The sequence below is a fragment of the Oncorhynchus clarkii genome, chromosome 17, assembly GCF_045791955.1.
Source record: "Oncorhynchus clarkii lewisi isolate Uvic-CL-2024 chromosome 17, UVic_Ocla_1.0, whole genome shotgun sequence".
In the NCBI taxonomy this organism is placed as follows: Eukaryota; Metazoa; Chordata; class Actinopteri; order Salmoniformes; family Salmonidae; genus Oncorhynchus; species Oncorhynchus clarkii.
Genome location: NC_092163.1, coordinates 24742293 through 24764768, shown reverse-complemented (window position 1 = coordinate 24764768; position 22476 = coordinate 24742293). Strand labels below are relative to the sequence as shown.

The following is a 22476-nucleotide window of genomic DNA, read 5'->3' as shown; positions in this document are numbered from 1 at the left end:
AAATGTTTTGGTTATGTATTCTAGCACTTTAGATTTGAAATGATACAATGACAGGTTAAAGTGTAGACTGTCAGCTTTAATTTGAGGGTATTGTCATCCATATCGGGTGAACTGTTAAGAAATTACAGTACTTTTACTCCGTAATACTAACATAATTGACAGAGTGAAAATGATGCATGTACAGAATAAAAAAGTACACAGCAAAAAATGTGGCAAAGCAATACATTTTTTGTCCTGAATACAAAGTATTATGTTTGGGGCAAATACAACACATGACTGAGTACCACTCTCCATATTTTTAAGAATAGTGGTGGCTGCATCATGTTATGGGTATGCTTGTTATCATTACGGACTGGGGATTTGCAAGATAGATAAAAAATTGAATGAAGTTAAGCACAGGTAAAATCCTAGAGGAAAACTTGGTTCAGTCTGCTTTCTGCCAGACACTGGGAGATGAATTTACCTTTCAGCAGGACAATAACCTAAAACACAAGGCCAAATCTACACTGGAGTTGCTTACCAAGAAGCCAGTGAATGTTCCTGAATGGCAGTTACAGTTTTGACTTAAATATGCTTAAATCTTTGGCAAGCCTTAAATGGTTGTCTAGCAACAACCAATTTAACAGAGCTTGAAGACTTGTATAAAGAATAATGGGAAAATATTGTACAATGCAGGTGTTCAAAGCTCTTAGAGACTTACCCAGAAAGACACACGGGTATGATGTAAATGAGATACTTCTGTGTTTATTTTTCAATAAATTTGCAACAATTTCTAAAAACATGTTTTCACTTTGTAATTATGAGGGTTGTTTACAGATGGGTAAGAGGAAAATATGTAATATATTTTAAATTCCGATTGTAACAAAATTTGGAATGAGTCAACAGGTATGAATACTTTCTGATTAAGTGAATTTGTCCAAATACTTTTGGTTCCTTAAACTGGGGGGGCTATTTACAAAAAGTTATGTAATTTCTATGGATGAAAATATCCTAAAATGAAAGCTGACCGTCTGCACTTAAACATCAGTTATTGTTTTATTTCAAAGCGCTGGAGTACAGAGCCAAAACAACAAAAAATGGGTCACTGTCAATACTTTTGGACCTCAGTGTACATGCCTCTTAGAACTAGTGTTAGTTACTATAGCTAGTAGTATGTGTACCATTTATTATCATCAAGCACTATATTGCGCAACTGTATTCAAATCAAATGTTTTGTTAGTATTAACAAATTAGCCATTTACAAGAAATGGGTGTTTTTCCTCAAACGGTTGTAGATGTTTGTAGCACTACAGTACATAAGGTTGGGGTAAATTCCTTATCAATCCCATTTCTGGAAATTATAATTGATTAAAATATTCAAGATAATTGATGAAATGTCAATTCAGAAAATAAGGCCACCATGGAGAAAAGGTTTGCATCCCAAATGGGAACCTGTTGCCTTTTTTAGTGCACTACTGTTGAGCAGGGCCCATAGCAGTGCACTATAGGGAATAGGGTGCCATTTGGGGGCCGTACACAATTCTCTCTGTCATCGGAATGCATCTAGGTTTGGGTGAGTCCTGGGTTTGACCAGTCTGTCTAGCATGCCCTGACCCATCTTAGCAGCTAGTAGAGACACCAAGGGGCTGCAATCTGAAGTGACTGCCAAGTCATAGGCCGTCAGACCTCTGTCGTTCTTCTTCCGAATGCTGGCGTTGCATCTGGAAGGATTGGGATGGGATAAATGAATTGACCCTGGTTATGTACAGCAGGGTTTCCCAAACTCGGTCCAGGGGCCCAACCTGGGGGCACATTTTGTTTTTTGCCCTAGCACTACACAGCTGATTCAAATAACCAAATCATCATCAAGCTTAGATTATTTGAATCAGCTGTGTAGTGTTAGGGCAAAAAAAACTAAATGTGGCCCCAGGGAAACCCTGATGTACAGTATTTTGGAAATAGTAAATTCCTGATATGGGCTATGCAATGGCTTGGGGCTGTCGTACGTGCGTGCACTAAACCGGAGCATGCAGATATAAAAAATATAGCTGGTAGTCTCTTACCCTAATAGTGTCTCTGCACACCGTAAGCCCTTACTCCCAAGAGCAGCAGCCTCATGCAGAGCGGTGTTGTTCACCCTATGAAAGAAGAAAGAGAGAAACTTAACCTTTTTTAAAGTGGAAAGACACAGGAATGACAATCCCAGGTCCAACACCTCAGAGTATTTTCAGCATGAAATTTATACCGGTGCGATTAATGGTTGGATGCAGCTCATGCACATGTAAAGGCAGCTACACACTACGCAGACGGAGCTTAGTTTGCGTAGAGTTTTTGTGCCGCTGAATTTTTTAGAATGGACATTAATACGGCACTCCGTTCGCGTAGTGTGTAGCAGGCTTAAAGTAATAGCACTTCGGGAGACAACTTCCGACAAGATTCTCCGGGGGAATCTGAATACAAATCTGAATGACTTTAATCCGTTAGCACTGTACTTACGGCCCAGACTGCCAGTTGACGTCAGCTCCCCTTTGTACCAGCACAGGGAGGACCTCGTGGTGCTCGTGCAGCACAGCAACAACCAGGGCAGGGTGCCCGGCGCACCCCTGGCATGAGGGATCTGCACCCTGGCACAACATCGCAATGTTCGGTGCAATACAAGCAGGGAAAATTTGATTTTTTTTCTACCATGCCGACCCGAAAGCTGCAGTGCTGGCTCTGATATTCCTTTCACATGGATGTAACAAGATTCCAGCAACTGGAATCTGTGCAACCAGGTCAGCGTAGTACAGTTCGGTTCGGCTATAGTCGGTGTAGTTATTTCATGGTCCTTCGAGACAGAATCTTAACTAGCATCTCAATATGAACATTCCTTTTACCAGCTTTGATTAAGTTACCTCATCAAGCAGTTGCTGGACCACAGAGATCTCCCCCCTCCCGTCTGGGCCAACTTCCCTCAGAAGCAGACTGTCTTTGGATGGCTTGGAAATAGAAATAAATTGTCATAAAAAATGAAGGTCATTGGACAATAACACCATTCACTTACAGTTAGATATGCAGTGACCTAGCACCATCGTGAATGTGTGCATTGAAACAGATCATGCCCGTGAAATAATGCAGTTGGATTCAACTGAACTGCACTGCGGAAAGTTTGCACTTTTCCAAGGGCACAAACGACTGAAAATAAAAGTATAAAGCTATGGCTCGGTCCAGAAACAACCCCAATCCCTTAAACCCTCGGTACCTGTGGAGATCTGAAAGGATTTGACAGGCAAAAGCAATATGCCTAAAGTCCTACCAAGCCTATTGGAGAGCCGGGTGGACCATATGTGATCCTCTCAGATCCCCACAAAGGCTTGGGGTTGTTTCTGGGTTGTTCCAAGTCTGAGCCAAAGCCTCAGCTAAGAAAAATTCCAACTCACAGGCGGTTTCTGTGCAACGTCAGAGGTCCAGTTCTGACTGAGGTTTTTCACTGTTCTCCTGGAAGCTGCAGACTTTGAGGTAGCGTTCTCACTCTCTAACAGCAACATCACAGCCAGACAACATGAATACACAGTGGGGCAAAAAAGTATTTAGTCAGCCACCAATTGTGCAAGTTCTCCCACTTAAAAAGATGAGAGAGGCCTGTAATTTTCATCATAGGTACACTTCAACTATGACAGACAAAATGAGAAAAGAAATCCAGAAAATCACATTGTAGGATTTTTAATGAATTTATTTGCAAATTGTGGTGGAAAATAAGTATAGGTATAAGTATAAGCATAGTTGAAGTGTACCTATGATGAAAATTACAGGCCTCATCTTTTTAAGTGGGAGAACTTGCACAATTGGTGGCTGACTAAATACTTTTTTGCCCCACTGTACATAAAACTGTACCTAAAATAAATTCACATGAATATAAAGAATGATCTAAAACAAATAATAAACCAATACTTCTGAGAATGAATAACTAAGGTTAGTATTCTGGCTTAAGAGTCAAGCATGTAGTGTCGGATTCTGGTGTATTGGTCTACACATGCCCCATGGTGACGGGGGTCAGGCATGTAAATTTAGTAAATCTCTCGCAAAAAAAATCCTCTAAAGTAGAATAAATAAAATATTGCGTAATTGCGTCAGATGCTCAATTAGGGTCTGGCAGGAGAGGTTGAGAGAAAGATACTAGCGAAGTCTCCACCCCCCTAAACAGAAACGTAGTCTGTCCCCGAGTGATAAGTATAAGATAGACAGTAGCTTGTATTAATATCTCAAGTTGAAATAAAAAGTAGGTAGGTTTACCTTTCTCAGCCAGGCTGGTCTGTCTGGCTGATAGGCCGCTCATGCCTTCCGTCACACTGCTGAGGTTCTGGTTCTCTGATAGGATAAGGGGCTTCTCAGTCCCGTCTACCTGACAGGACTAAGAACATATTTGTTGTGGGCCTTATGTTTGGCCTGAAATATGCTCCAGACAAGACAAAGAAGAATTTACTAAAGGAAGATTTTATACAGGACAAGGAATCCCACAATATTTAGCAAATGAATAGTGATTGACAGGTGACATATTACAATGTATAACAGAAATGTCAATTTAAATGTGTCCATTTCAAAGTGTCATAGCATAGCAAAAATGAAAGACCTTAGTTTTTTCAAGTCCGGCGGAGACAAAGTTGATCCTCAAACTGACTTCATAGTTGTCCTCATGGATCACAGCTGAAACCATCTTGAACCGAGGAAAAAAAAAACAGAAGCACATGAACATACATCAAAGATCATTTTTCCCCCATTGTCCTGGGGATAAGGAATATTTTTATGAATACCTTCTTAGGGACATTTGCATGAATTGGAACCAATGCTACAGATAGTGTTTGGTTCCAGATAATGATAACACCTTACAGATATAATGTGTTGTAAGACTTGTCATAAACATCTATGACACCCCCCACACAATTGTGTCATATCCAATGGGTAGTTAGTCTTTTTATTTGATTAAAAAAACATATATTTCTTAATTGAATATTCGAAACATACAATATACTTGCAGTGAAGCTGCTCAATAACTACATCATCTACCATCATGCCAAAAAACGTGAACCCGAACCCTCCAAGATCCCCCCACAGTTCCCCAATAGCTGTCCCTCAACCATTCGAGACCCCTCCCACAGTCCCTCCCTAGGAAGAAAAATAAATAAAAAAGTAGAATTAATTCCATTCCCCACCCCCCAATGCAGCAATTACAATGCACCAATTACAGTCCAATTACAGTCTTGTCCCATCGCTGCAACTCCCGTACGGACTCGGGAGAGGCAAAGGTCGAGAGCCGTGCATCCTCCGAAACACAACCCCGTCAAGTCGCGCTGCTTGACACAATGCACGCTTAACCCTGAAGCCAGCCGCACCAATGTATCGGAGGAAACGCTGTACACTGTGACACAGCCCTGTATCGAACCAGGATCTGCAGAAATGCAGCAAGTACTTCGAAGCAGTGCCTTAGACGGCTGCGCCACTCGGGAGGCCAACACCCTTTTTAATGTCTTAGTGACACTAATGATCTTATGATGACCCTGTCTAACTTACAGTTATAGAAATACAGTTGATGTCGGAAGTTTACATACACTTAGGTTGGAGTCATTAAAATTTGTTTTTGAACCACTCCACAAATTTCTTGTTAACAAACTATAGTTTTGGCAAGTCGGTTAGGACATCTACTTTGTGCTTGACACAAGTAATTTTTCCAACAACTGTTTACAGACAGATTATTTAACTTGTAATTCACTGTGTCACAATTCTAGTGGGTCAGAAGTTTACATACACTAAGTTGACTGTGCCTTTAAACAGCTTGGAAAATTTCAGGAAATTATGTCATGGCTTTAGAAGCTTCTGATAGACTAATTGACATCATTTGAGTCAATTGGAGGTGTACCTGTGGATGTATTTCAAGGCCTACCTTCAAACTCAATGCCTCTTTGCTTGACATCATTGGAAAATCAAAAGAAATCAGCCAAGACCTCAGAAAAAAATTGTAGACCTTCACAAGTCTGGTTCAGCCTTGGAAGCAATTTCCAAACGCCTGAAGCTACCATGTTTATCTGTAGAAACAATAGGTCGCAAATATAAACACAATGGGACCACGCAGCCGCCATACCACTCAGGACGGAGACGTGTTCTGTCTCCTAGAGATGAACGTACTTTGGTGCGAAAAGTGCAAATCAGTCCCAGAACAACAGCAAATGACCATGTGAAGATTCTGGAGGAAACAGGTACAAAAGTATCTATATCCACAGTAAAACGAGTCCTATATCGACATAACCTGAAAGGCCGCTCAGCAAGGAAGAAGCCACTGCTCCAAAACCGCCACAAAAAAAGCCAGACTGCGGTTTGCAACTGCACATGGCGACAAAGATCATACTTTTTGGAGAAATGTCCTCTGGTCTGATGAAACAAAAATAGAACTGTTTGGCCATAATGACCATTGTTATGTTTGGAGGAAAAGGGGGAGGCTTGCAAGCCGAAGAACACCATCCCAACTGTGAAGCATGGGGGTGGCAGCATCATTTTGTGGGGGTGCTTTGCTGCAGGAGGGACTGGTGCACTTCACAAAATAGGAAGGAAAATTATGTGGATATATTGAAGCAACATCTCAAGACATCAGTCAGGAAATTAAAGCTTGGTCTTCCAAATGGACAATGACCCCAAGCATACTTTCAAAGTTGTGGCAAAATGGCTTAAGGACAACAAAGTCAATGCATTGGAATGGCCATCACAATGCCCTGACTTCAATCCTATAGAACATTTGTGGGCAGAACTGAAAAAGCGTGTGCGAGCAAGGAGGCCTACAAACCTGACTAAGTTACACCAGCTCTGTCAGGAGGAGTGGCCCAAATTCACCCAACTTATTGTGGGAAGATTGTGGAAGGCTACCCAAAACAATTTAGGCAATGCTACCAAATACTAATTGAGTGTATGTAAACTTCTGACCCACTGGGAATGTGATGGAAGAAATAAAAGCTGAAATAAATCCTTCTCTCTACTATTATTCTGACGTTTCACATTCTTAAAATAAAGTGGTGATGCTAACTGGCCTAAGGACAGGAAATTTTTACTAGGATTAAATGTCAGGAATTGTGAAAAACTGAGTTTAAATGTATTTGGCTAAGGTGTTATGTAAACTTCCGACTTCAACTGTAAATAAAGGTTCATACAAGCTTATAAAACATTCTGTATCTGTTTGTTTTCAGTAAAGTATTACCAAGATTATAACCCGGATTAGTTATGAGAGAGGCTGGTCATACCCGGCCCATGCGAGGCTCCCCTATGAGAGCTCGAAACTCAGTATTGTTCTGAGTGTAGCTGCGCAGGTGAGCACACACATGGTCCAGCTGCTTCCTCCAGTACCCTAGAGAAGAGTGAGAGAGCGATAAAAGGGAGAACAAAAGTGTCAGAGACAGTTTCTAAAAAAATAGTCCCCAGCATTTATTTTACTACTTCGTGGTGCAAGCAATAAAACAGTAGGAGGCTCCTGCCTTTCCAGGGAGTTTTTCCTAGCCACCGTGCTTCTGCATCTGCTTTGCTTGCTCGTTGGGGTTCTAGGTTGGGTATCTGTATAGCACGTTGTGACAACTGCTGATGTGAAAATGGCTTTATAAAATAAATGTGATTGATTGAGAAAGTGGTCAGCTCTGTAGCGTTGGTTAGTGCTTGTACTGTATAACCTCCGTCTATGCAGGTGTCTTACTAACTCTGCCGGGAGGCCTGGGCTTTTGGGGCACAAAAAAATGCCCTCGCCCTGTGCTTTTGCCCTGTAACCACATGGTCGCCAGTTCAGGCTTCACTGCGGATTTTCTCCCTCTATTGCTCCATTAGGGTTAGTAGTGCTCTGGGACAACGTTCCCCCTAGGAACAGATCTAGGATCAACTTCCTCTCCCCCAATCCTAACCTTAACCAATAGTGGGGAAAATGCTAAATTGACCCAAGATCAGCATCTAGGGGCAACTTCACTCTACACCAGTTAGCAGTAATTTAGGCACTGGCAAGTGGTCACCTCTGCCTGGGCTTATAGCTGTGAGCAGTGGTCTGCGGTCCCTCATCTGCTCCTGTCTCCTCAGCTCCAGCGCCACCTGCTGGCCCTTCCTCTGGACTTCAGTGCCCGACGGGTAGAACAAGCCCACCGTCTGAGTCTGCTGGTCCGCCCGTACTGGAGCCGGGGCCAACGCCACACCGGGGGAAACGGAGGAGGGCACAGCCTGCCAGGTGGCAGTGGCCCCGTCAGAGGTGTGAGTGGACATCTGTTGAGAGAGGGAGAAAGAAAGAGAGAAAGAGAAAGAAAGAAAGAAAGAAAGAGGAAGAGTGATAGACAGAGAGAGGAGGGGGGTGAGAAATAAGGAGAGATTGAGAAAGATAGAAATGTTTATTTATTTAATTGTGGAAAGGATGGCTCTAACAAAACACTCAGAGAATGTACCACTGTACCACATTTGGTGACTAAGAGTGTGTGCACACACGTGTGCCCTTTTAACGAGGGTTATTAGAATCAGGGTGGGGCTCAATATCATTTCAATTCAGGAAGTAAACTGAAATTCCAATTTTCCTCAAAGATTCTCCGTGAGCAGAATATGGAATTGGAATTTACTGCGGTCCCTCATTTACTTCCTAAATTGGCTGAATTGAAATGAAATTGACCCCACAACCCTGTTTAGATATGAGTAAATATGGCAAGGTGAGGGACGTACTCGCTCCAACTCCAGTTTCCCCCCCATGGAAAAGGCAAGGCTGGCACGTGACTCCCCCCTAGGTGGCCCCTCCAGAAACACCCCACAGGAGCCACAGAATTTGGCATAGGGGTGGCTGCTCGCTCCGCACCGGGAGCAGATCAAACAGCTGACTGAATGGCCAGGCTGGCAGGGATGGGCACCAGTTTACAACAGAGAATGAAATGGGCAGAGGATAAAAGGTACACTTTGTGGAGAAAATGTGCGTGCTTGCTTCAGCTTTCTAAAAGTATGTTTATGGTAGTGGAAGAAGTTTAAATTGCTAGAGGCTAATGTTAACCTGGTGGAACCAGCCTCATTGCTGCTTTCAACATTCAGTTTTAGTGAAATGGATGGAAGGTTGAATGGATGGAGGAACAGATGCTTGGGGCAAGTAGTATGCTTACCTTGGAACCGCACCAGTCACAGAAGCGCGCATCCGAGTGGTTGACCCGGCTGCACTTAGAACAGGACATCATCTTGCCTGCTCCAGATGGAAGTGGCGGGGCACTCTGACCACCCAAAACAGCCTAGACAGAAAAATGTCAAAAAGCCTATGGTAGCACCTTGACTTCTCAAGAAAGGAAATCTAATGTGTACAATCACAACATGTAGGGCAACATCTGATAATGCACAAGAGTCACAACGTCTCTCACAAGGTGGGTGCTGGAGAGCTAGTGGATGTGCAGGCTTTCGTTCCAGCCCATCACTAACACCACTGATACCATTAGTCCAAACTGAAACCATGACTAGATCATTATTTGAAACAGGTGTGTTAGTGATGGGATGGAACAAAAACCTGCAGACCCAGTGGCTACGTACTAGTAATAGTAGCAGCGGAATGGGAGAAACCCGGTTGTATAAACTCCTCATGGTAGTTCACGCTCTCAATATGTTGAGAGAGATACTCTTCAGAAGGTAAGCTTGATATTCAACTATAAAATATTCGGAGTGTAGATACATTAAACTGGCTGTCTGGAGCATATTATACAATAACTAAAGTATACAGTGCCTTGCGAAAGTATTCGGCCCCCTTGAACTTTGCGACCTTTTGCCACATTTCAGGCTTCAAACATAAAGATATAAAACTGTATTATTTTGTGAAGAATCAACAACAAGTGGGACACAATCATGAAGTGGAACGACATTTATTGGATATTTCAAACTTTTTTAACAAATCAAAAACTGAAAAATTGGGCGTGCAAAATTATTCAGCCCCTTTACTTTCAGTGCAGCAAACTCTCTCCAGAAGTTCAGTGAGGATCTCTGAATTATCCAATGTTGACCTAAATGACTAATGATGATAAATACAATCCACCTGTGTGTAATCAAGTCTCCGTATAAATGCACCTGCACTGTGATAGTCTCAGAGGTCCGTTAAAAGCGCAGAGAGCATCATGAAGAACAAGCAACACACCAGGCAGGTCCGAGATACTGCTGTGAAGAAGTTTAAAGCCGGATTTGGATACAAAAAGATTTCCCAAGATTTAAACATCCCAAGGAGCACTGTGCAAGCGATAATATTGAAATGGAAGGAGTATCAGACCACTGCAAATCTACCAAGACCTGGCCGTCCCTCTAAACTTTCAGCTCATACAAGGAGAAGACTGATCAGAGATGCAGCCAAGAGGCCCATGATCACTCTGGATGAACTGCAGAGATCTACAGCTGAGGTGGGAGACTCTGTCCATAGGACAACAATCAGTCGTATATTGCACAAATCTGGCCTTTATGGAAGAGTGGCAAGAAGAAAGCCATTTCTTAAAGATATCCAAAAAAAAAAGTGTTGTTTAAAGTTTGCCACAAGCCACCTGGGAGACACACCAAACATGTGGAAGAAGGTGCTCTGGTCAGATGAAACCAAAATTGAACTTTTTGGCAACAATGCAAAACGTTATGTTTGGCGTAAAAGCAACACAGCTCATCACCCTGAACACACCATCCCCACTGTCAAACATGGTGGTGGCAGCATCATGGTTTGGGCCTGCTTTTCTTCAGCAGGGACAGGGAAGATGGTTAAAATTGATGGGAAGATGGATGGAGCCAAATACAGGACCATTCTGGAAGAAAACCTGATGGAGTCTGCAAAAGACCTGAGACTGAGACGGAGATTTGTCTTCCAACAAGACAATGATCCAAAACATAAAGCAAAATCTACAATGGAATGGTTAAAAAATAAGCATATCCAGGTGTTAGAATGGCCAAGTCAAAGTCCAGACCTGAATCCAATCGAGAATCTGTGGAAAGAACTGAAAACTGCTGTTCACAAATGCTCTCCATCCAACCTCACTGAGCTCGAGCTGTTTTGCAAGGAGGAATGGGAAAAAATGTCAGTCTCTCGATGTGCAAAACTGATAGAGACATACCCCAAGCGACTTACAGCTGTAATCGCAGCAAAAGGTGGGGCTACAAAGTATTAACTTAAGGGGGCTGAATAATTTTGCACGCCCAATTTTTCAGTTTTTGATTTGTTAAAAAAGTTTGAAATATCCAATAAATGTCATTCCACTTCATGATTGTGTCCCACTTGTTGTTGATTCTTCACAAAAACATACAGTTTTATATCTTTATGTTTGAAGCCTGAAATGTGGCAAAAGGTCGCAAAGTTCAAGGGGACCAAATACTTTCGCAAGGCACTGTATGTGTACAGTATATATGTTTTATTGTCACATACACCGGATAGGTGCAGTGATGTGTGATGTTTTATAGGGTCAGCCATAGTACAACAGCGACCCTGGAGCAAATTAGGGTTAAGTGCCTTGCTCAAGGGCACATCGACAGATTTTTCACCTTGTTGGCTCGGATATTCAAACCAGGCAGCAACTTTTCGGTTACTGGTCCAACGCTCTAACCACTAGCCTATGACGAAAATCTTATGTCTCACAAACGAATGTGACCGCCCTCTTGAAACGCTAGCTGCGCCCTTGAAAGGCTAGTAATTATATGCGGTGGGAGGTTTTTCAACTTGAGAAGTGAGTTTACCCAATTCAACTTGGTTACATTCTTTTGTAGTTTGCTTGCTTTCGGACTAATTTCATACTACAACAAAAACCTAGGCATTTATACAAGTCTAATCTAAGCCTAATAAGGATAATTAGGCTACTATAATACAATCAATGAGCTCTTACAGTGGGTGGCTGCAGTAGTTTAGTTTCACAGGTGACACAAGTTGAGATATGCGGAGGGTTTCCGGTTCCACATGACGGACAGATCACCTTGTTCTACAGCACAGGAAAAGGAAGCGAGTGGACACACACACACACACACACACACACACACACAAACACAGAGTGCAAGTGAAAAAAACGATCAATTTACACTGCTTTGCATTGAAAAGGTAAATGTTAACACACCTGCAAATAAAGTATTCTATATTCAAACGTGTACATGTGCAAAGTCACAAGGTGTTTGAAAGCGGAGTTTTCGTGGCAGTAAACTTGATATTTACCTGGAGTCTTAAGCTGGCCTGAGGCTGGAGCTGGGGGCTCATGGGGGCCTCACATACCACACATGTGGGGGTGTTGACAGGCACCATTGTTTTACAGTGGACACACAAGCCCATCTAAATACAAAGGAGAACCCAAACCTGGGCTGGTAAAGATTGAATTGAAATGCCAGAATGAACAGACAGGCCAAATTGAACATTGAATTGAAAGGCCTGAATGAACATACAGACCTTTTATCCTTGGGTGACTTAAGGTTAAGGGAGGACAACTACTTAAAACACTGAATAACACTAAACTGCATTTAGTATATCCAAATCCTTTTTGTGATTTTCCCTGAAATCATATTCTTTTGTGGTGGCATTTTTCTGCATCTTAAAACAAACAGTAAAATTAACCTAATGCTAAATGCCACACTGTAAAATGTGCACACAATCAAAGAGTAGGCCATCAACAAAATGTTAACAATAGTAGCAGTATCAATAGTAGAAGTTGGTTTTAGGACTGGGGTGATACCTGTCCACCCTCTGTGGGTGGCAGCCTCTGGCCTGGCACAGGCAGCACAGCGGTGCCGCACTGCAGACAAAAGCGGGCAAAGGGGTCTGAGGGGCGATGGCTCAAGCACTTCGCACACCTGGGGAAAGGTAGAAGTTGCGAGAGATCATTTGCTTCTCCATTAGAAATAATCTCTCTGCATCTTTGTCTCATGCTTTTTCTCTTTCTTTTCTCTCTCTCTCTCTCGCTTTCTGTTCACTCACCTCAGAAAGTCTGTCTCCCTTTGGATCCTTGACATTTGAGTGCTGGTTAGGTTTTTGAAAGGACTGTCTTCCAAGCTTGCATTCTGAAAGACCATTTAACACCAAATAATTCATGTTCTGTGGCATTCTAAGCAAGGAGCTGAATTTGCTCATATGATTTGATCATCTATGCATGGTATGACAATGACCATAGGCTAACTTGGAACACCAGGGTTGTGGGTTTGATTCCCGCATGGGTCACAATGTATTTGTTAACTCTTAGCAGATTCTGATAATTGACCAAAGTACAACCAGTCACCATCATCACCGCAATAATGATATAATATAATTGATAATATAAATATAATTATAACCGGGTGGTTTGAGCCCTAAGAGCTCTGCGTTGGGTCGTGCCTAAGAACAGCCCTTAGCCGTGGTATATTGGCCATATAACACACCCCCTCGGGCCTTACTGCTTAAATAATATTCACAATATATTTTTGGTGAATGTACCAGTGTTTGAGAACGATGTGAAGACATGGGCTCCAGAGCAGGGGACACAGGCCCTAGACGGCTGCTGAGGAACCGTGGACCTTTAGGGGGCCGGTAGGTCTTTGGCACTAAAGAGGACACACACAACTATTACCAAAACGTACACGCTCTTACACTGCATAACATTCATAAACTATCAGGAATCCCCTTCATATTATAAAGGGTATTATTGATAGCTTATGAAAGTTATAAAGTTTATAAGAATGATATGAATCTCCATATACATAGTACATGTCCGTTTGACAGTGTTCGCACCATAGAGATCCTATTCTAATCCTATGGTATGCACTGACACAGCAGCTTCCACTTATTGAGACAAGCATTTAGAAATGCTGATATTGAGTTTATAACAGTGTTTCACATTGCACATGAATATGATATTTAGTACTTACATTACAGTATGACAGTTGTATGGTCAAGTGTACACAAATATTTTTGTGACACTAATATTTTTATAGGGGAGGGGGAAATAGCCCTTTAGGGAAATTGGTATTGAGCTATCTTTGTGATGTTGTTTGGGCAGTGTAAATTGCTCATCAGTAAAGGTTATTCAATTACCATACCTTGAAGCTTCAGTGAGGCATCTCCAGAACCGTTCGCTGTCCCCATCTCCTGTGAGAAACAGTACAATACAATAGACCCACAGTAACAGTATACTCAGCTTCCCCTCAGCATGTTCAGAACAAATATTGATGCAGATGACAACACATTTGTTTGAATGCTCCTTCATTGTAATGCATACAGTTTTCATGAGAATGCCTTAGCGCTTGATGTAGCCTAACATGCAATAACAGTTGTGTCAGTTATGTCACGTCATTGCTAGGCTTCCCCAGAAAATCTGTGAAGAAGCATGACGTTTTAGTAAAGTTTTAGAGATTCATAGCAAATTTAATGCAGACTGGCAATGTGACATATCTTGTCATAAGCTGTCGTTACATGTCAAACTTCATACGACATTGAAATGAAGTGTTGGCATGCAAATATGCCTGACTATACCTGTCTAGAGAGGTCTCGTTCATTCTCCTTCAGAAAGTTATCATCCTTGTCCTCAATGGAAGGTGGCTCGTTTGAGGGCACATACTCCACCAGAAATAGCTTGGTGACAATGGCACTCTCTCGACCATCCCTAAGGCAGATAAACATAAGGTCAGTTTCAGTCATCAATTATCCATAATAGCAATTATTATAACATAACAGCACCAGAACTCAGTCAAATAAGCATTTAGGGTACCCTTGATTTTGCTTGGAGTTTGCACTTTTGGGACTATTATGTTGATTCAATTGTACAGGGAAAACTCAATCATATTTGACCCTAGACTGAATGGCAATGAAACAATAAATGTCTTTGTGTGATATATTTTTGTAGAATCCTTTCACAATCCAACCTGGTGATAGCCAGAGCTTTGACTGACACTTTGCCCTCAGGTAAGCGTATTGGTCCGCTATACTTCAAAGTGTTGTTCTCTCCAAACCCTGGTCTCTTCGTCACCTCTGGTTTAGTACCATCCAGAGTGTAGTAGATAGTGACATCTTGGGTATCTAGGCAGCAATATATGTTGGTTGTCAAAAAACCTTGGAATCTAGGGCAGATGTTGTCTATCAGTGCATTGTGGATCTCATTTTTAACAATGAAACAATGTTCAAACATAAAAGTGGTAGATGATATATATGAATGTTTACTCTAGCAACATCCACACATTATGGATACACGCTTGTTTTCACCTGATTTGAGCTCCACAGGAGTTGTGGTGTCTATCTCATGCTTGGCTTTTCCAGGAGGGGGGATTCGAATCGGTATGATGAGAGGCACCACAATGCAACCGGCTGCCATATTCGGTCCTATAATAAAAAATGCATTCGGCTATAAAAAACCTTTTCATCAGTCCATTGCAAAAGTGACATGTCTTATTATAAAATGTTTAAGCGGGATAAAGGCGTTGTTCTACCTGATATAGATGCGATGATCAGTGACCGCTGACGTTTCATTGCCTATTCGACGCAGCAACGGAGAAACATACTCCTTAGCAACCACCACAGCCAATGGCAGGATTCACAATGTTTTCATGGTTTATTCTCAACTTTCATTATATTAGTTATCATTTTGCAATTCCTGAAATACTTTGAACTTTGAATGCTCGCGCCATAGAAATGTAATTCACTGCGTTCTATGCATGTCTTGCAGGCTCTTTCATTATATTCAAGTCAACCATTCTCTAAGCATCTTTGTTATGGTTACAAAATGCACCGACTGCTTTGCTATCACTCACCAAATACAAAAATACCGATGACAATAGGCTGAGGAAAGAAATCTAATTATAAATTAATTTAACTACAGTGAAAAGTATTTTCTACAGGCAATTTCCGACCTTCTATATAGCCAACCAAAAGCGACTTGGACCCAAAGTCGCATGTTCAAATGTTGATTAATTGCATTGCTAGCTAGCTACCTACCTACCTAACTAACTAAACAAACAAACATAAATACAATATTTTACAATTCTCCACGATGGCGGATGTGAAAGTAAAGAAAGAATCCTCAGATCCTGTAGACATTGAAAACAGGTTTGTCGCTGTCAAGAAGGTCCTAGCATAGGCTAGCTCGCAACCTAGTTAGCTGTCTATTTTCACTTGCTCAAATGGGCTACATTTGACCAACTATAGTAGCTAGCAAGACTTAGACCAAGGGACTTAACATTAGCTACTTTTAAATATGCCTTATACAACTTAACAAAGCTGAAAAATAAGGCGTTTCAATTCATTTAGCCATGTTTTCAATCCTAAACTAGACCCACAAGTTTGACAATGACGGTTTGATTCATGTAGCTAGCTAGCTAACAACTGTATAATAGATGAGCTAGCTACTGTAATGCTCGTAATTCTAGCTATCTAGCTACGTCAATCATTATTTCTGAGTAATCAGTAAGACATTTATTGTTGAATTTATAGTAAATCTGATGTCCCGACTACCTAGGTTCCTAACTAACGTTAATGTTCTCTATTATAAAGGATAAAGGCACTCTGTCAACAGTTCCCTCATGGAATAACAGACCAGGTGATCCAGAATGACATGCCTCATTTGGAGGCTCAACAGAGAGCCATGGCCATCAACAGACTACTGTCATTGGTAAGTGGCACAGGTGTAGCCGTGGTGCCAGTCCGTTTCTGCTCTCTTAACGACTCCTTATGGAATTGTCATGCCAATAGGCTCAATAGTTCTGGTTGATAGCGCAATGCTGAGGATAAGAATATTGTTAACAAGTTTGATTTTGTGCACACAGGGTCAGTTGGACCTTCTACGAAACAGCTCAGGACTTCTATACCGCATGAAGGATGCCCAGACAGCAAGGTAAATGTCAGCATTGTCATTTAACAATGTTTTTTTAAGGAAGCCTTTAGGAAGGACTTTTATTTTTGTATGATTGGTGACTAACTGTGTTTTTATTATGTCCCAAAGCAAAATGAAAGGCTCCGACAATCAAGAGAAGCTGGTGTATCAGGTCATTGAGGATGCAGGAAACAAAGGTAGGAATTTCAGAGGGGTCCTGTCCAGACAACCCATAGCCCCTGTCCCCTTAGGTAGCCTACTTGGGTAGATCAGACGGAATTGGATAGGTATAAGCTAGGCTAGGTGACTAGGCTAGGTGATATTTTCCCCATATTGTTTACATCTATCCAATCCTCTCAGATCTACCCAAGTGCTATGGGGTAAGAGATGGGTGTTGTCTTTGGATGGGGCCATCAAGTCCATTCAAACCTGGCCAACTCACCCAGTTCCCACTTGACACTTCACAGTATCCACAACCACATTATTCTCCGTTAGTGTATTTCTTTGTGAAATGTTCTTTCCATTTGTATATTTATGAACTGTCCTCTTGCTTTTACACAGGGATCTGGAGCAGGGACATTAGATATAAGAGCAACCTTCCTCTGACAGAGATCAACAAGATCCTCAAGAACCTAGAGAGCAAGAAGCTGATCAAGGCTGTGAAATCAGTGGCTGTGAGTCGAGCTTCAAACACTAAAATATTCTGAAATGCACGTTTTAAAAACCAGCGAAAAATAATTGAATCAAGAAAAGCACCACTTAATAATATGAATGCATCAGCAGACATGCTATCCAAACTCTATATAATTGTTTAGTCTCACTTATAATGAGTTATTGTTGTTGTTTGTCCAGGCGTCAAAAAAGAAGGTTTACATGCTATACAACCTGCAGCCAGACCGCTCGGTGACTGGGGGAGCCTGGTACAGTGACCAGGACTTTGAGTCTGAGTTTGTGGAGGTTCTCAATCAGCAGTGTTTCAAATTCCTTCAGAGTAAGGTGAGGGGTCCACTGAATGGGAGTGGGACAAATGTCTTACAATGGCCAAGTCACAGAAATTAAAAGGGTGTGTTCTGTACTGTAAATGTTTGAAAATAAGCTACTAATTACACTGATTTTATATGAGCACATCAACGTTGGGAACAGTGTGAAGCATGCTTCAATCTAATATATTATGCCATGAAGAAAAACTTTACGGCTTCTGGGGCATTTGCATTTGTTTTGGAATGCACCCTACAATTCTTCCAATTCAAAATGCAGGGCTGGTTGACAAAGCCAGAAATGACTCTGGCTCCTAGTTATAGGCTCTCTGGTAACCAAGAGTTTACTAAGACATAATTTCTTCGGTCATGTTGGTTTGTTTGTCACCCTCTAGGCCGAGGCGGCGAGGGACAGCAAGCAGAACCCCATGGTGCAAAGAAACAGTTCCTTTGCCACCTCTCACGAAGTGTGGAAGTATATTTGTGAACTCGGTATCAGCAAGGTGAGACTGCTGCTGGCTACATTCTGTTTGGTTTTGACAGCAAATTTGTCACGTTTTTACAGGTAACGGCCAAAGTTGTCAAGACCAGGGTGGAATCCTCCACTGGTTGGTCAGGACCGGGGCATATTTGTCCTTACTTTGTACTATTTTCACACTATTGGCCAAACAGAGCTGTACTGTCTGTACTGGCCTGGTTATGAATCTGCCATAGTTGCAGGAAACGGTCTGGAAAGGTCCATGCAAAAAGAAAATATCAGAGCCAACAAAGTATGGTTGGTACACTGTACAAATAATGTGAAAAGGGTACAATGTGAGGGGGTCAAATGTAACAACTGTCTCACTTTTTTAGCATACAGTTGCTATGTATTTCCTATGGAGGTTGTAAGTCTGATTATTGCACTTTGTGTACAGGTGGACCTGTCTATGGAAGACATTGAGACTATTCTGAACACACTCATCTACGACGGCAAGGTGGAGATGACCATCATCGCGGCCAAGGAGGGCACTGTGGGCAGTGTGGACGGCCAGATGAAGCTGTACAGAGGGGTCAACCCCATCATCCAGCCCACGGGCCTGGTCAAAGCACCCTGTGGCCTCTGTCCGGTGAGCACCCCTTCACAGGCAACAGCAGCCAAGTGGCTCCGTTTCAATACCCATACCAGCATATCACTTGGTATTAAACATTGCATTGGGGATATACACTGAGTTTACAAAATATTAGGAACACCTCTTTCTGTGACCGACTGACCAGGTGAAAGCTATGATCCTTATTGATGTGACTTGATAAATCCACTTCAATCAGTATAAATGAAGGGGTGGAGACAGGTTAAAGAAGGATTTTTAAGCCTTTAAGACAATTGAGACATGGATTGTGTGTGTGCCATTCAGAAGGTGAATGGCAAGACAAAAATATTTAAGTGCCTTTGAACAGGGTATGGTAATAGGTGCCAGGCGCACCGGTTTGTGTCAAGAACTACAACGCTGCTAGGTTTTACACGCTCAACAGTTTCCTGTGTGTATCAAGAAGGGTCCACCACCCAAAGGACATCCAGCCAACTTGACACAACTGTGGGAAGCATTGTAATCAACATGGGCCTCTGTGGAATGCTCTTGACACCTTGTAGAGTCCATGCCCAGATGAATTGAGGCTGTTCTGAGGGCACAAGGGGGGTGCATCAATATTAAGGTGTTCCTAATATTTTGTACACTGTGTATACCAGTGGTCGCCAACTGGTCGATCTTCACGGCATTCCTAGTTGATAGCCAAATATTTCTGTAGAAAAGTCAAAGAAAAATAAAGGCTTGCGCTCCTTTTTTAAATTTGTGTTGAGCTGTTGCCGGCAGATGCACTTGATTCAAAAGTCCTGTGCACCGGGTAGAAAAGTGTTCCAATGAGACAAACTCCGCCTACCCGGCGGTCCGGCAAATCTGTGACTAAATCGAGTGCACCTACTGTGCTGCCCAAATGGATAGCTCAAATCACTGTGGCTAGAGCTTCCATGACCCTGGCCACAGCCAAGTTTAATAGGCTACTAGCCTACGTAAGATTGAATCACTTTTAAAACCATGACCACAGAGAGACTGTCAATGAATTCAGCAAAGAGCTGCTGTTTTTATGAGGGAGTTCATGTTTAAGTTTATATTCAGCACTTTCACTGTTTTTATTCAACACTATTACAAAACGCGCTTCTCAGTACTTCCGCTCGGGCTGCAGCTGCAATGAATGAGAAGCCAAGTATAGACAGCCCTGCATTTTATTATTATTAACAGCTCGTCGTGACGATTTTAAGATTAGGGAATATTTAACTTTCTCTGGTCATAGGAACAACATGCATTTGTGCGTGAGGCAGATGCGGTGCAACTTGAGTTTTGCCATCAGGTGGAAGACTGATTTCACCGGAGGAAAGGAATGAGAGAGCAGGGACCGTGAGAGGCGGTTGGGAAAAATCGTTTTGAACGGTCATCCAACTCGGAATTCCAAGTCGGAAACTCTGGTGTCTTTCTTGAGCCCAGACTTTAACCTGAAGATCACTGACGTCGTGATTTGATGTCGTTGACCATCAGGTACCACCAGTCCAGTAAAAACAAAAAAAGGAAACTATTTCAATTCATGCTCCACGGTGCCTCACAAGTGCTAAACCAACTGATCTATTTTGTCATCAAAGCTCGAGTTTTGAAATATAATATAGTCTGATTAACAGTATTGGCAGGCCAATCATATAGCCAATATGCTTTGATAATGTATTAGGCCTACAGCCCAAACCTCATTCTTACAAAACTGTTTGTGTGAGGTTAATGTAAAAAAAATACAAATAAAAACATCTGAGGGGTAGATCTCAGCTTGCTTTTTGACTGCAAAAGTGATCTTGACTCAGAAAAGGTTGGTGCCCACTGGTGTATACTAACACTGAAACTACATCACTAGTGTTGTGTTTTCCTTCATTAGCCTTGTTTATAGTTTTCTACACCAAAAGCAGCAAACGGAGGCACAAATCAAAAGCGCCAGACACTTTATCAGTTGAGAATGCTTCAGAGACACGTGCAGAAAACACGGAAACACACATGCCCTGTATAGTTTGGCCGTAAGTGGTATGCTAGTGTGGACATTGGCGTGCCCAGTCACTGGTCAAACACTAGAAAGGCATGTTTTGACCTTGGGCTGGGCAGAAAGAAAGCAGACCTGCAGAGTTTTGATCCTAAATGTTTTACTATTTCTATTCAAAGTACTTCACCTGTAGCCAGATAGCCAGCAGGAAATGCTAGAAAAGGGTAAAGTAAATGCGGGAGAGTACTTTTGTTTATTTAACTAGGCAAGTCAGTTAAGAACAAAATCTTATTTACAATGACGGCCTATCTGGGAACAGTGAGTGGATTAACTGCCTTGTTCAGGGGCAGAATGATAGATTTGTACCGTGTCAGCTCTGGGATTCGATCCCGCAACCTTTCGCTTACTGGCCCAACGCTCTACTAGGCTACCTGCCGCCCATAATCTCCACTAAATGTATTTATCTCTTTCTTCTCTTAGGTGTTTGATGATTGTCATGAAGGAGGCGAGATATCCCCCTCTAACTGTGTGTATATGGCTGAGTGGCTGGACTTTTGATCAGTGACTTGGCATGTTTAGTTTTTTTTCCCTCTGAAAAAGTTTCATGTATACTTTTTTTTTTCGAGCAACCTTTGATGCATCTGAAGATATTTTTATTTATACGGGGCTTAATAAATATTTTAAGACTGACTGAGAACGTCTACTCTCCTTGGGAATGTAACAAGCTCAATTGTGTTCTGCCGCTACATTTTCATCTATTCTTAAAAAAAATAAAAAAAACATGCACTCATGAAAGTGTTGAAGATGGACAAGTTTTGCAAAAGCATTCCTGTTGCTCTGGAAATAAACATAGAAATTGTTTCACTTCTTCAGCACACATGATATAACACAGCATTGTTATATTATAAAAAAGCGTAAAGCTTTTTGTCAGACACGTTTTTAAACCCCTTGTGCCAATGTGAATATTACCTGTAGCAATAGCAATCATACAGCTGCCTACATTGCAGTTATGTAGATATCAGATTGCTAAATCATGTTGATGATGAGCCTTAGCTCAGATGTAAGAGAAAAGCCACTAGCAAAGTCTCCACCCCATTAAACGGAAACTCTCAGCCAAACACCTTCAAACTAAAGCTGTTAGTGTAATGTATTTGCAATCAAAATGTGTCTGCAAGAACAGATCACTCGAGGCAACTCTTAAATAGACTGAGTGTTATGACTTTGCTACATAGCCCTTGCTTACAGATTGAGGGATAGTGCTTCAGACAATCCCACACTTGTAATCTTGGAAGATTGTTGGGAATATGAAGTATCTCAGAGGGGTTTTGGCTCAGTGATTGGAAAAAGGGTAGAGGGGTATGCTATCAGGGATCTAGTAAGGCTGACTGGTATGTTCATGTCTGAAGGCCTTAGGTAGATCTCAATCTGATTGAAGAAAATGAGTGGTATGATGTAGATCATTTGGGTACACTAGATCACTGTAATCAGTTTTATTCCTGTTTGGCAATGTTGGATTGATGGGTCCCAAAAGCATGTGTTTTTATACCGGAGTTCAATGTTAGTCTGTGCAAGCGATTACCCTAATGTTTGTCTGTAAATTCTGTTTGAGCGCAAGCACCAAGACCACTGTTTGTCGCAGACTTTTTGTGCCAAAACCATCAACATAGTTAAGGGATGGAAACACATATTACTTCTGT

The 22476-nt window shown here is 41.9% G+C and overlaps 2 protein-coding genes across 2 annotated transcripts; one reads left to right on the top strand and one right to left on the bottom strand.

Annotated features, from left to right (window-relative positions):
- Positions 1–1011: 1011 nt before the first annotated feature.
- On the bottom strand, positions 1012–15262 carry LOC139370597 (double zinc ribbon and ankyrin repeat domains 1). The gene is made up of 20 exons (XM_071110180.1): positions 15152–15262; positions 14815–14968; positions 14426–14555; positions 13993–14041; positions 13391–13497; positions 12899–12981; positions 12657–12774; positions 12146–12259; positions 11826–11918; positions 9105–9227; positions 8680–8844; positions 7992–8235; positions 7242–7345; positions 4589–4672; positions 4252–4369; positions 3399–3493; positions 2874–2957; positions 2476–2603; positions 2043–2117; positions 1012–1700 (listed from the first exon to the last, which is right to left on the bottom strand). Exons 1-20 carry the CDS (start codon positions 15258–15260, stop codon positions 1529–1531), a joined length of 2349 nt encoding a protein of 782 aa, XP_070966281.1. The 5' UTR covers positions 15261–15262; the 3' UTR covers positions 1012–1528.
- A 542-nt stretch (positions 15263–15804) lies between these two features.
- Positions 15805–22332, top strand: LOC139370594 (polymerase (RNA) III (DNA directed) polypeptide F). The gene is made up of 9 exons (XM_071110176.1): positions 15805–15991; positions 16436–16553; positions 16708–16775; positions 16884–16951; positions 17316–17428; positions 17607–17750; positions 18127–18234; positions 18646–18837; positions 21260–22332. Exons 1-9 carry the CDS (start codon positions 15936–15938, stop codon positions 21335–21337), a joined length of 945 nt encoding a protein of 314 aa, XP_070966277.1. The 5' UTR covers positions 15805–15935; the 3' UTR covers positions 21338–22332.
- Positions 22333–22476: the final 144 nt, after the last annotated feature.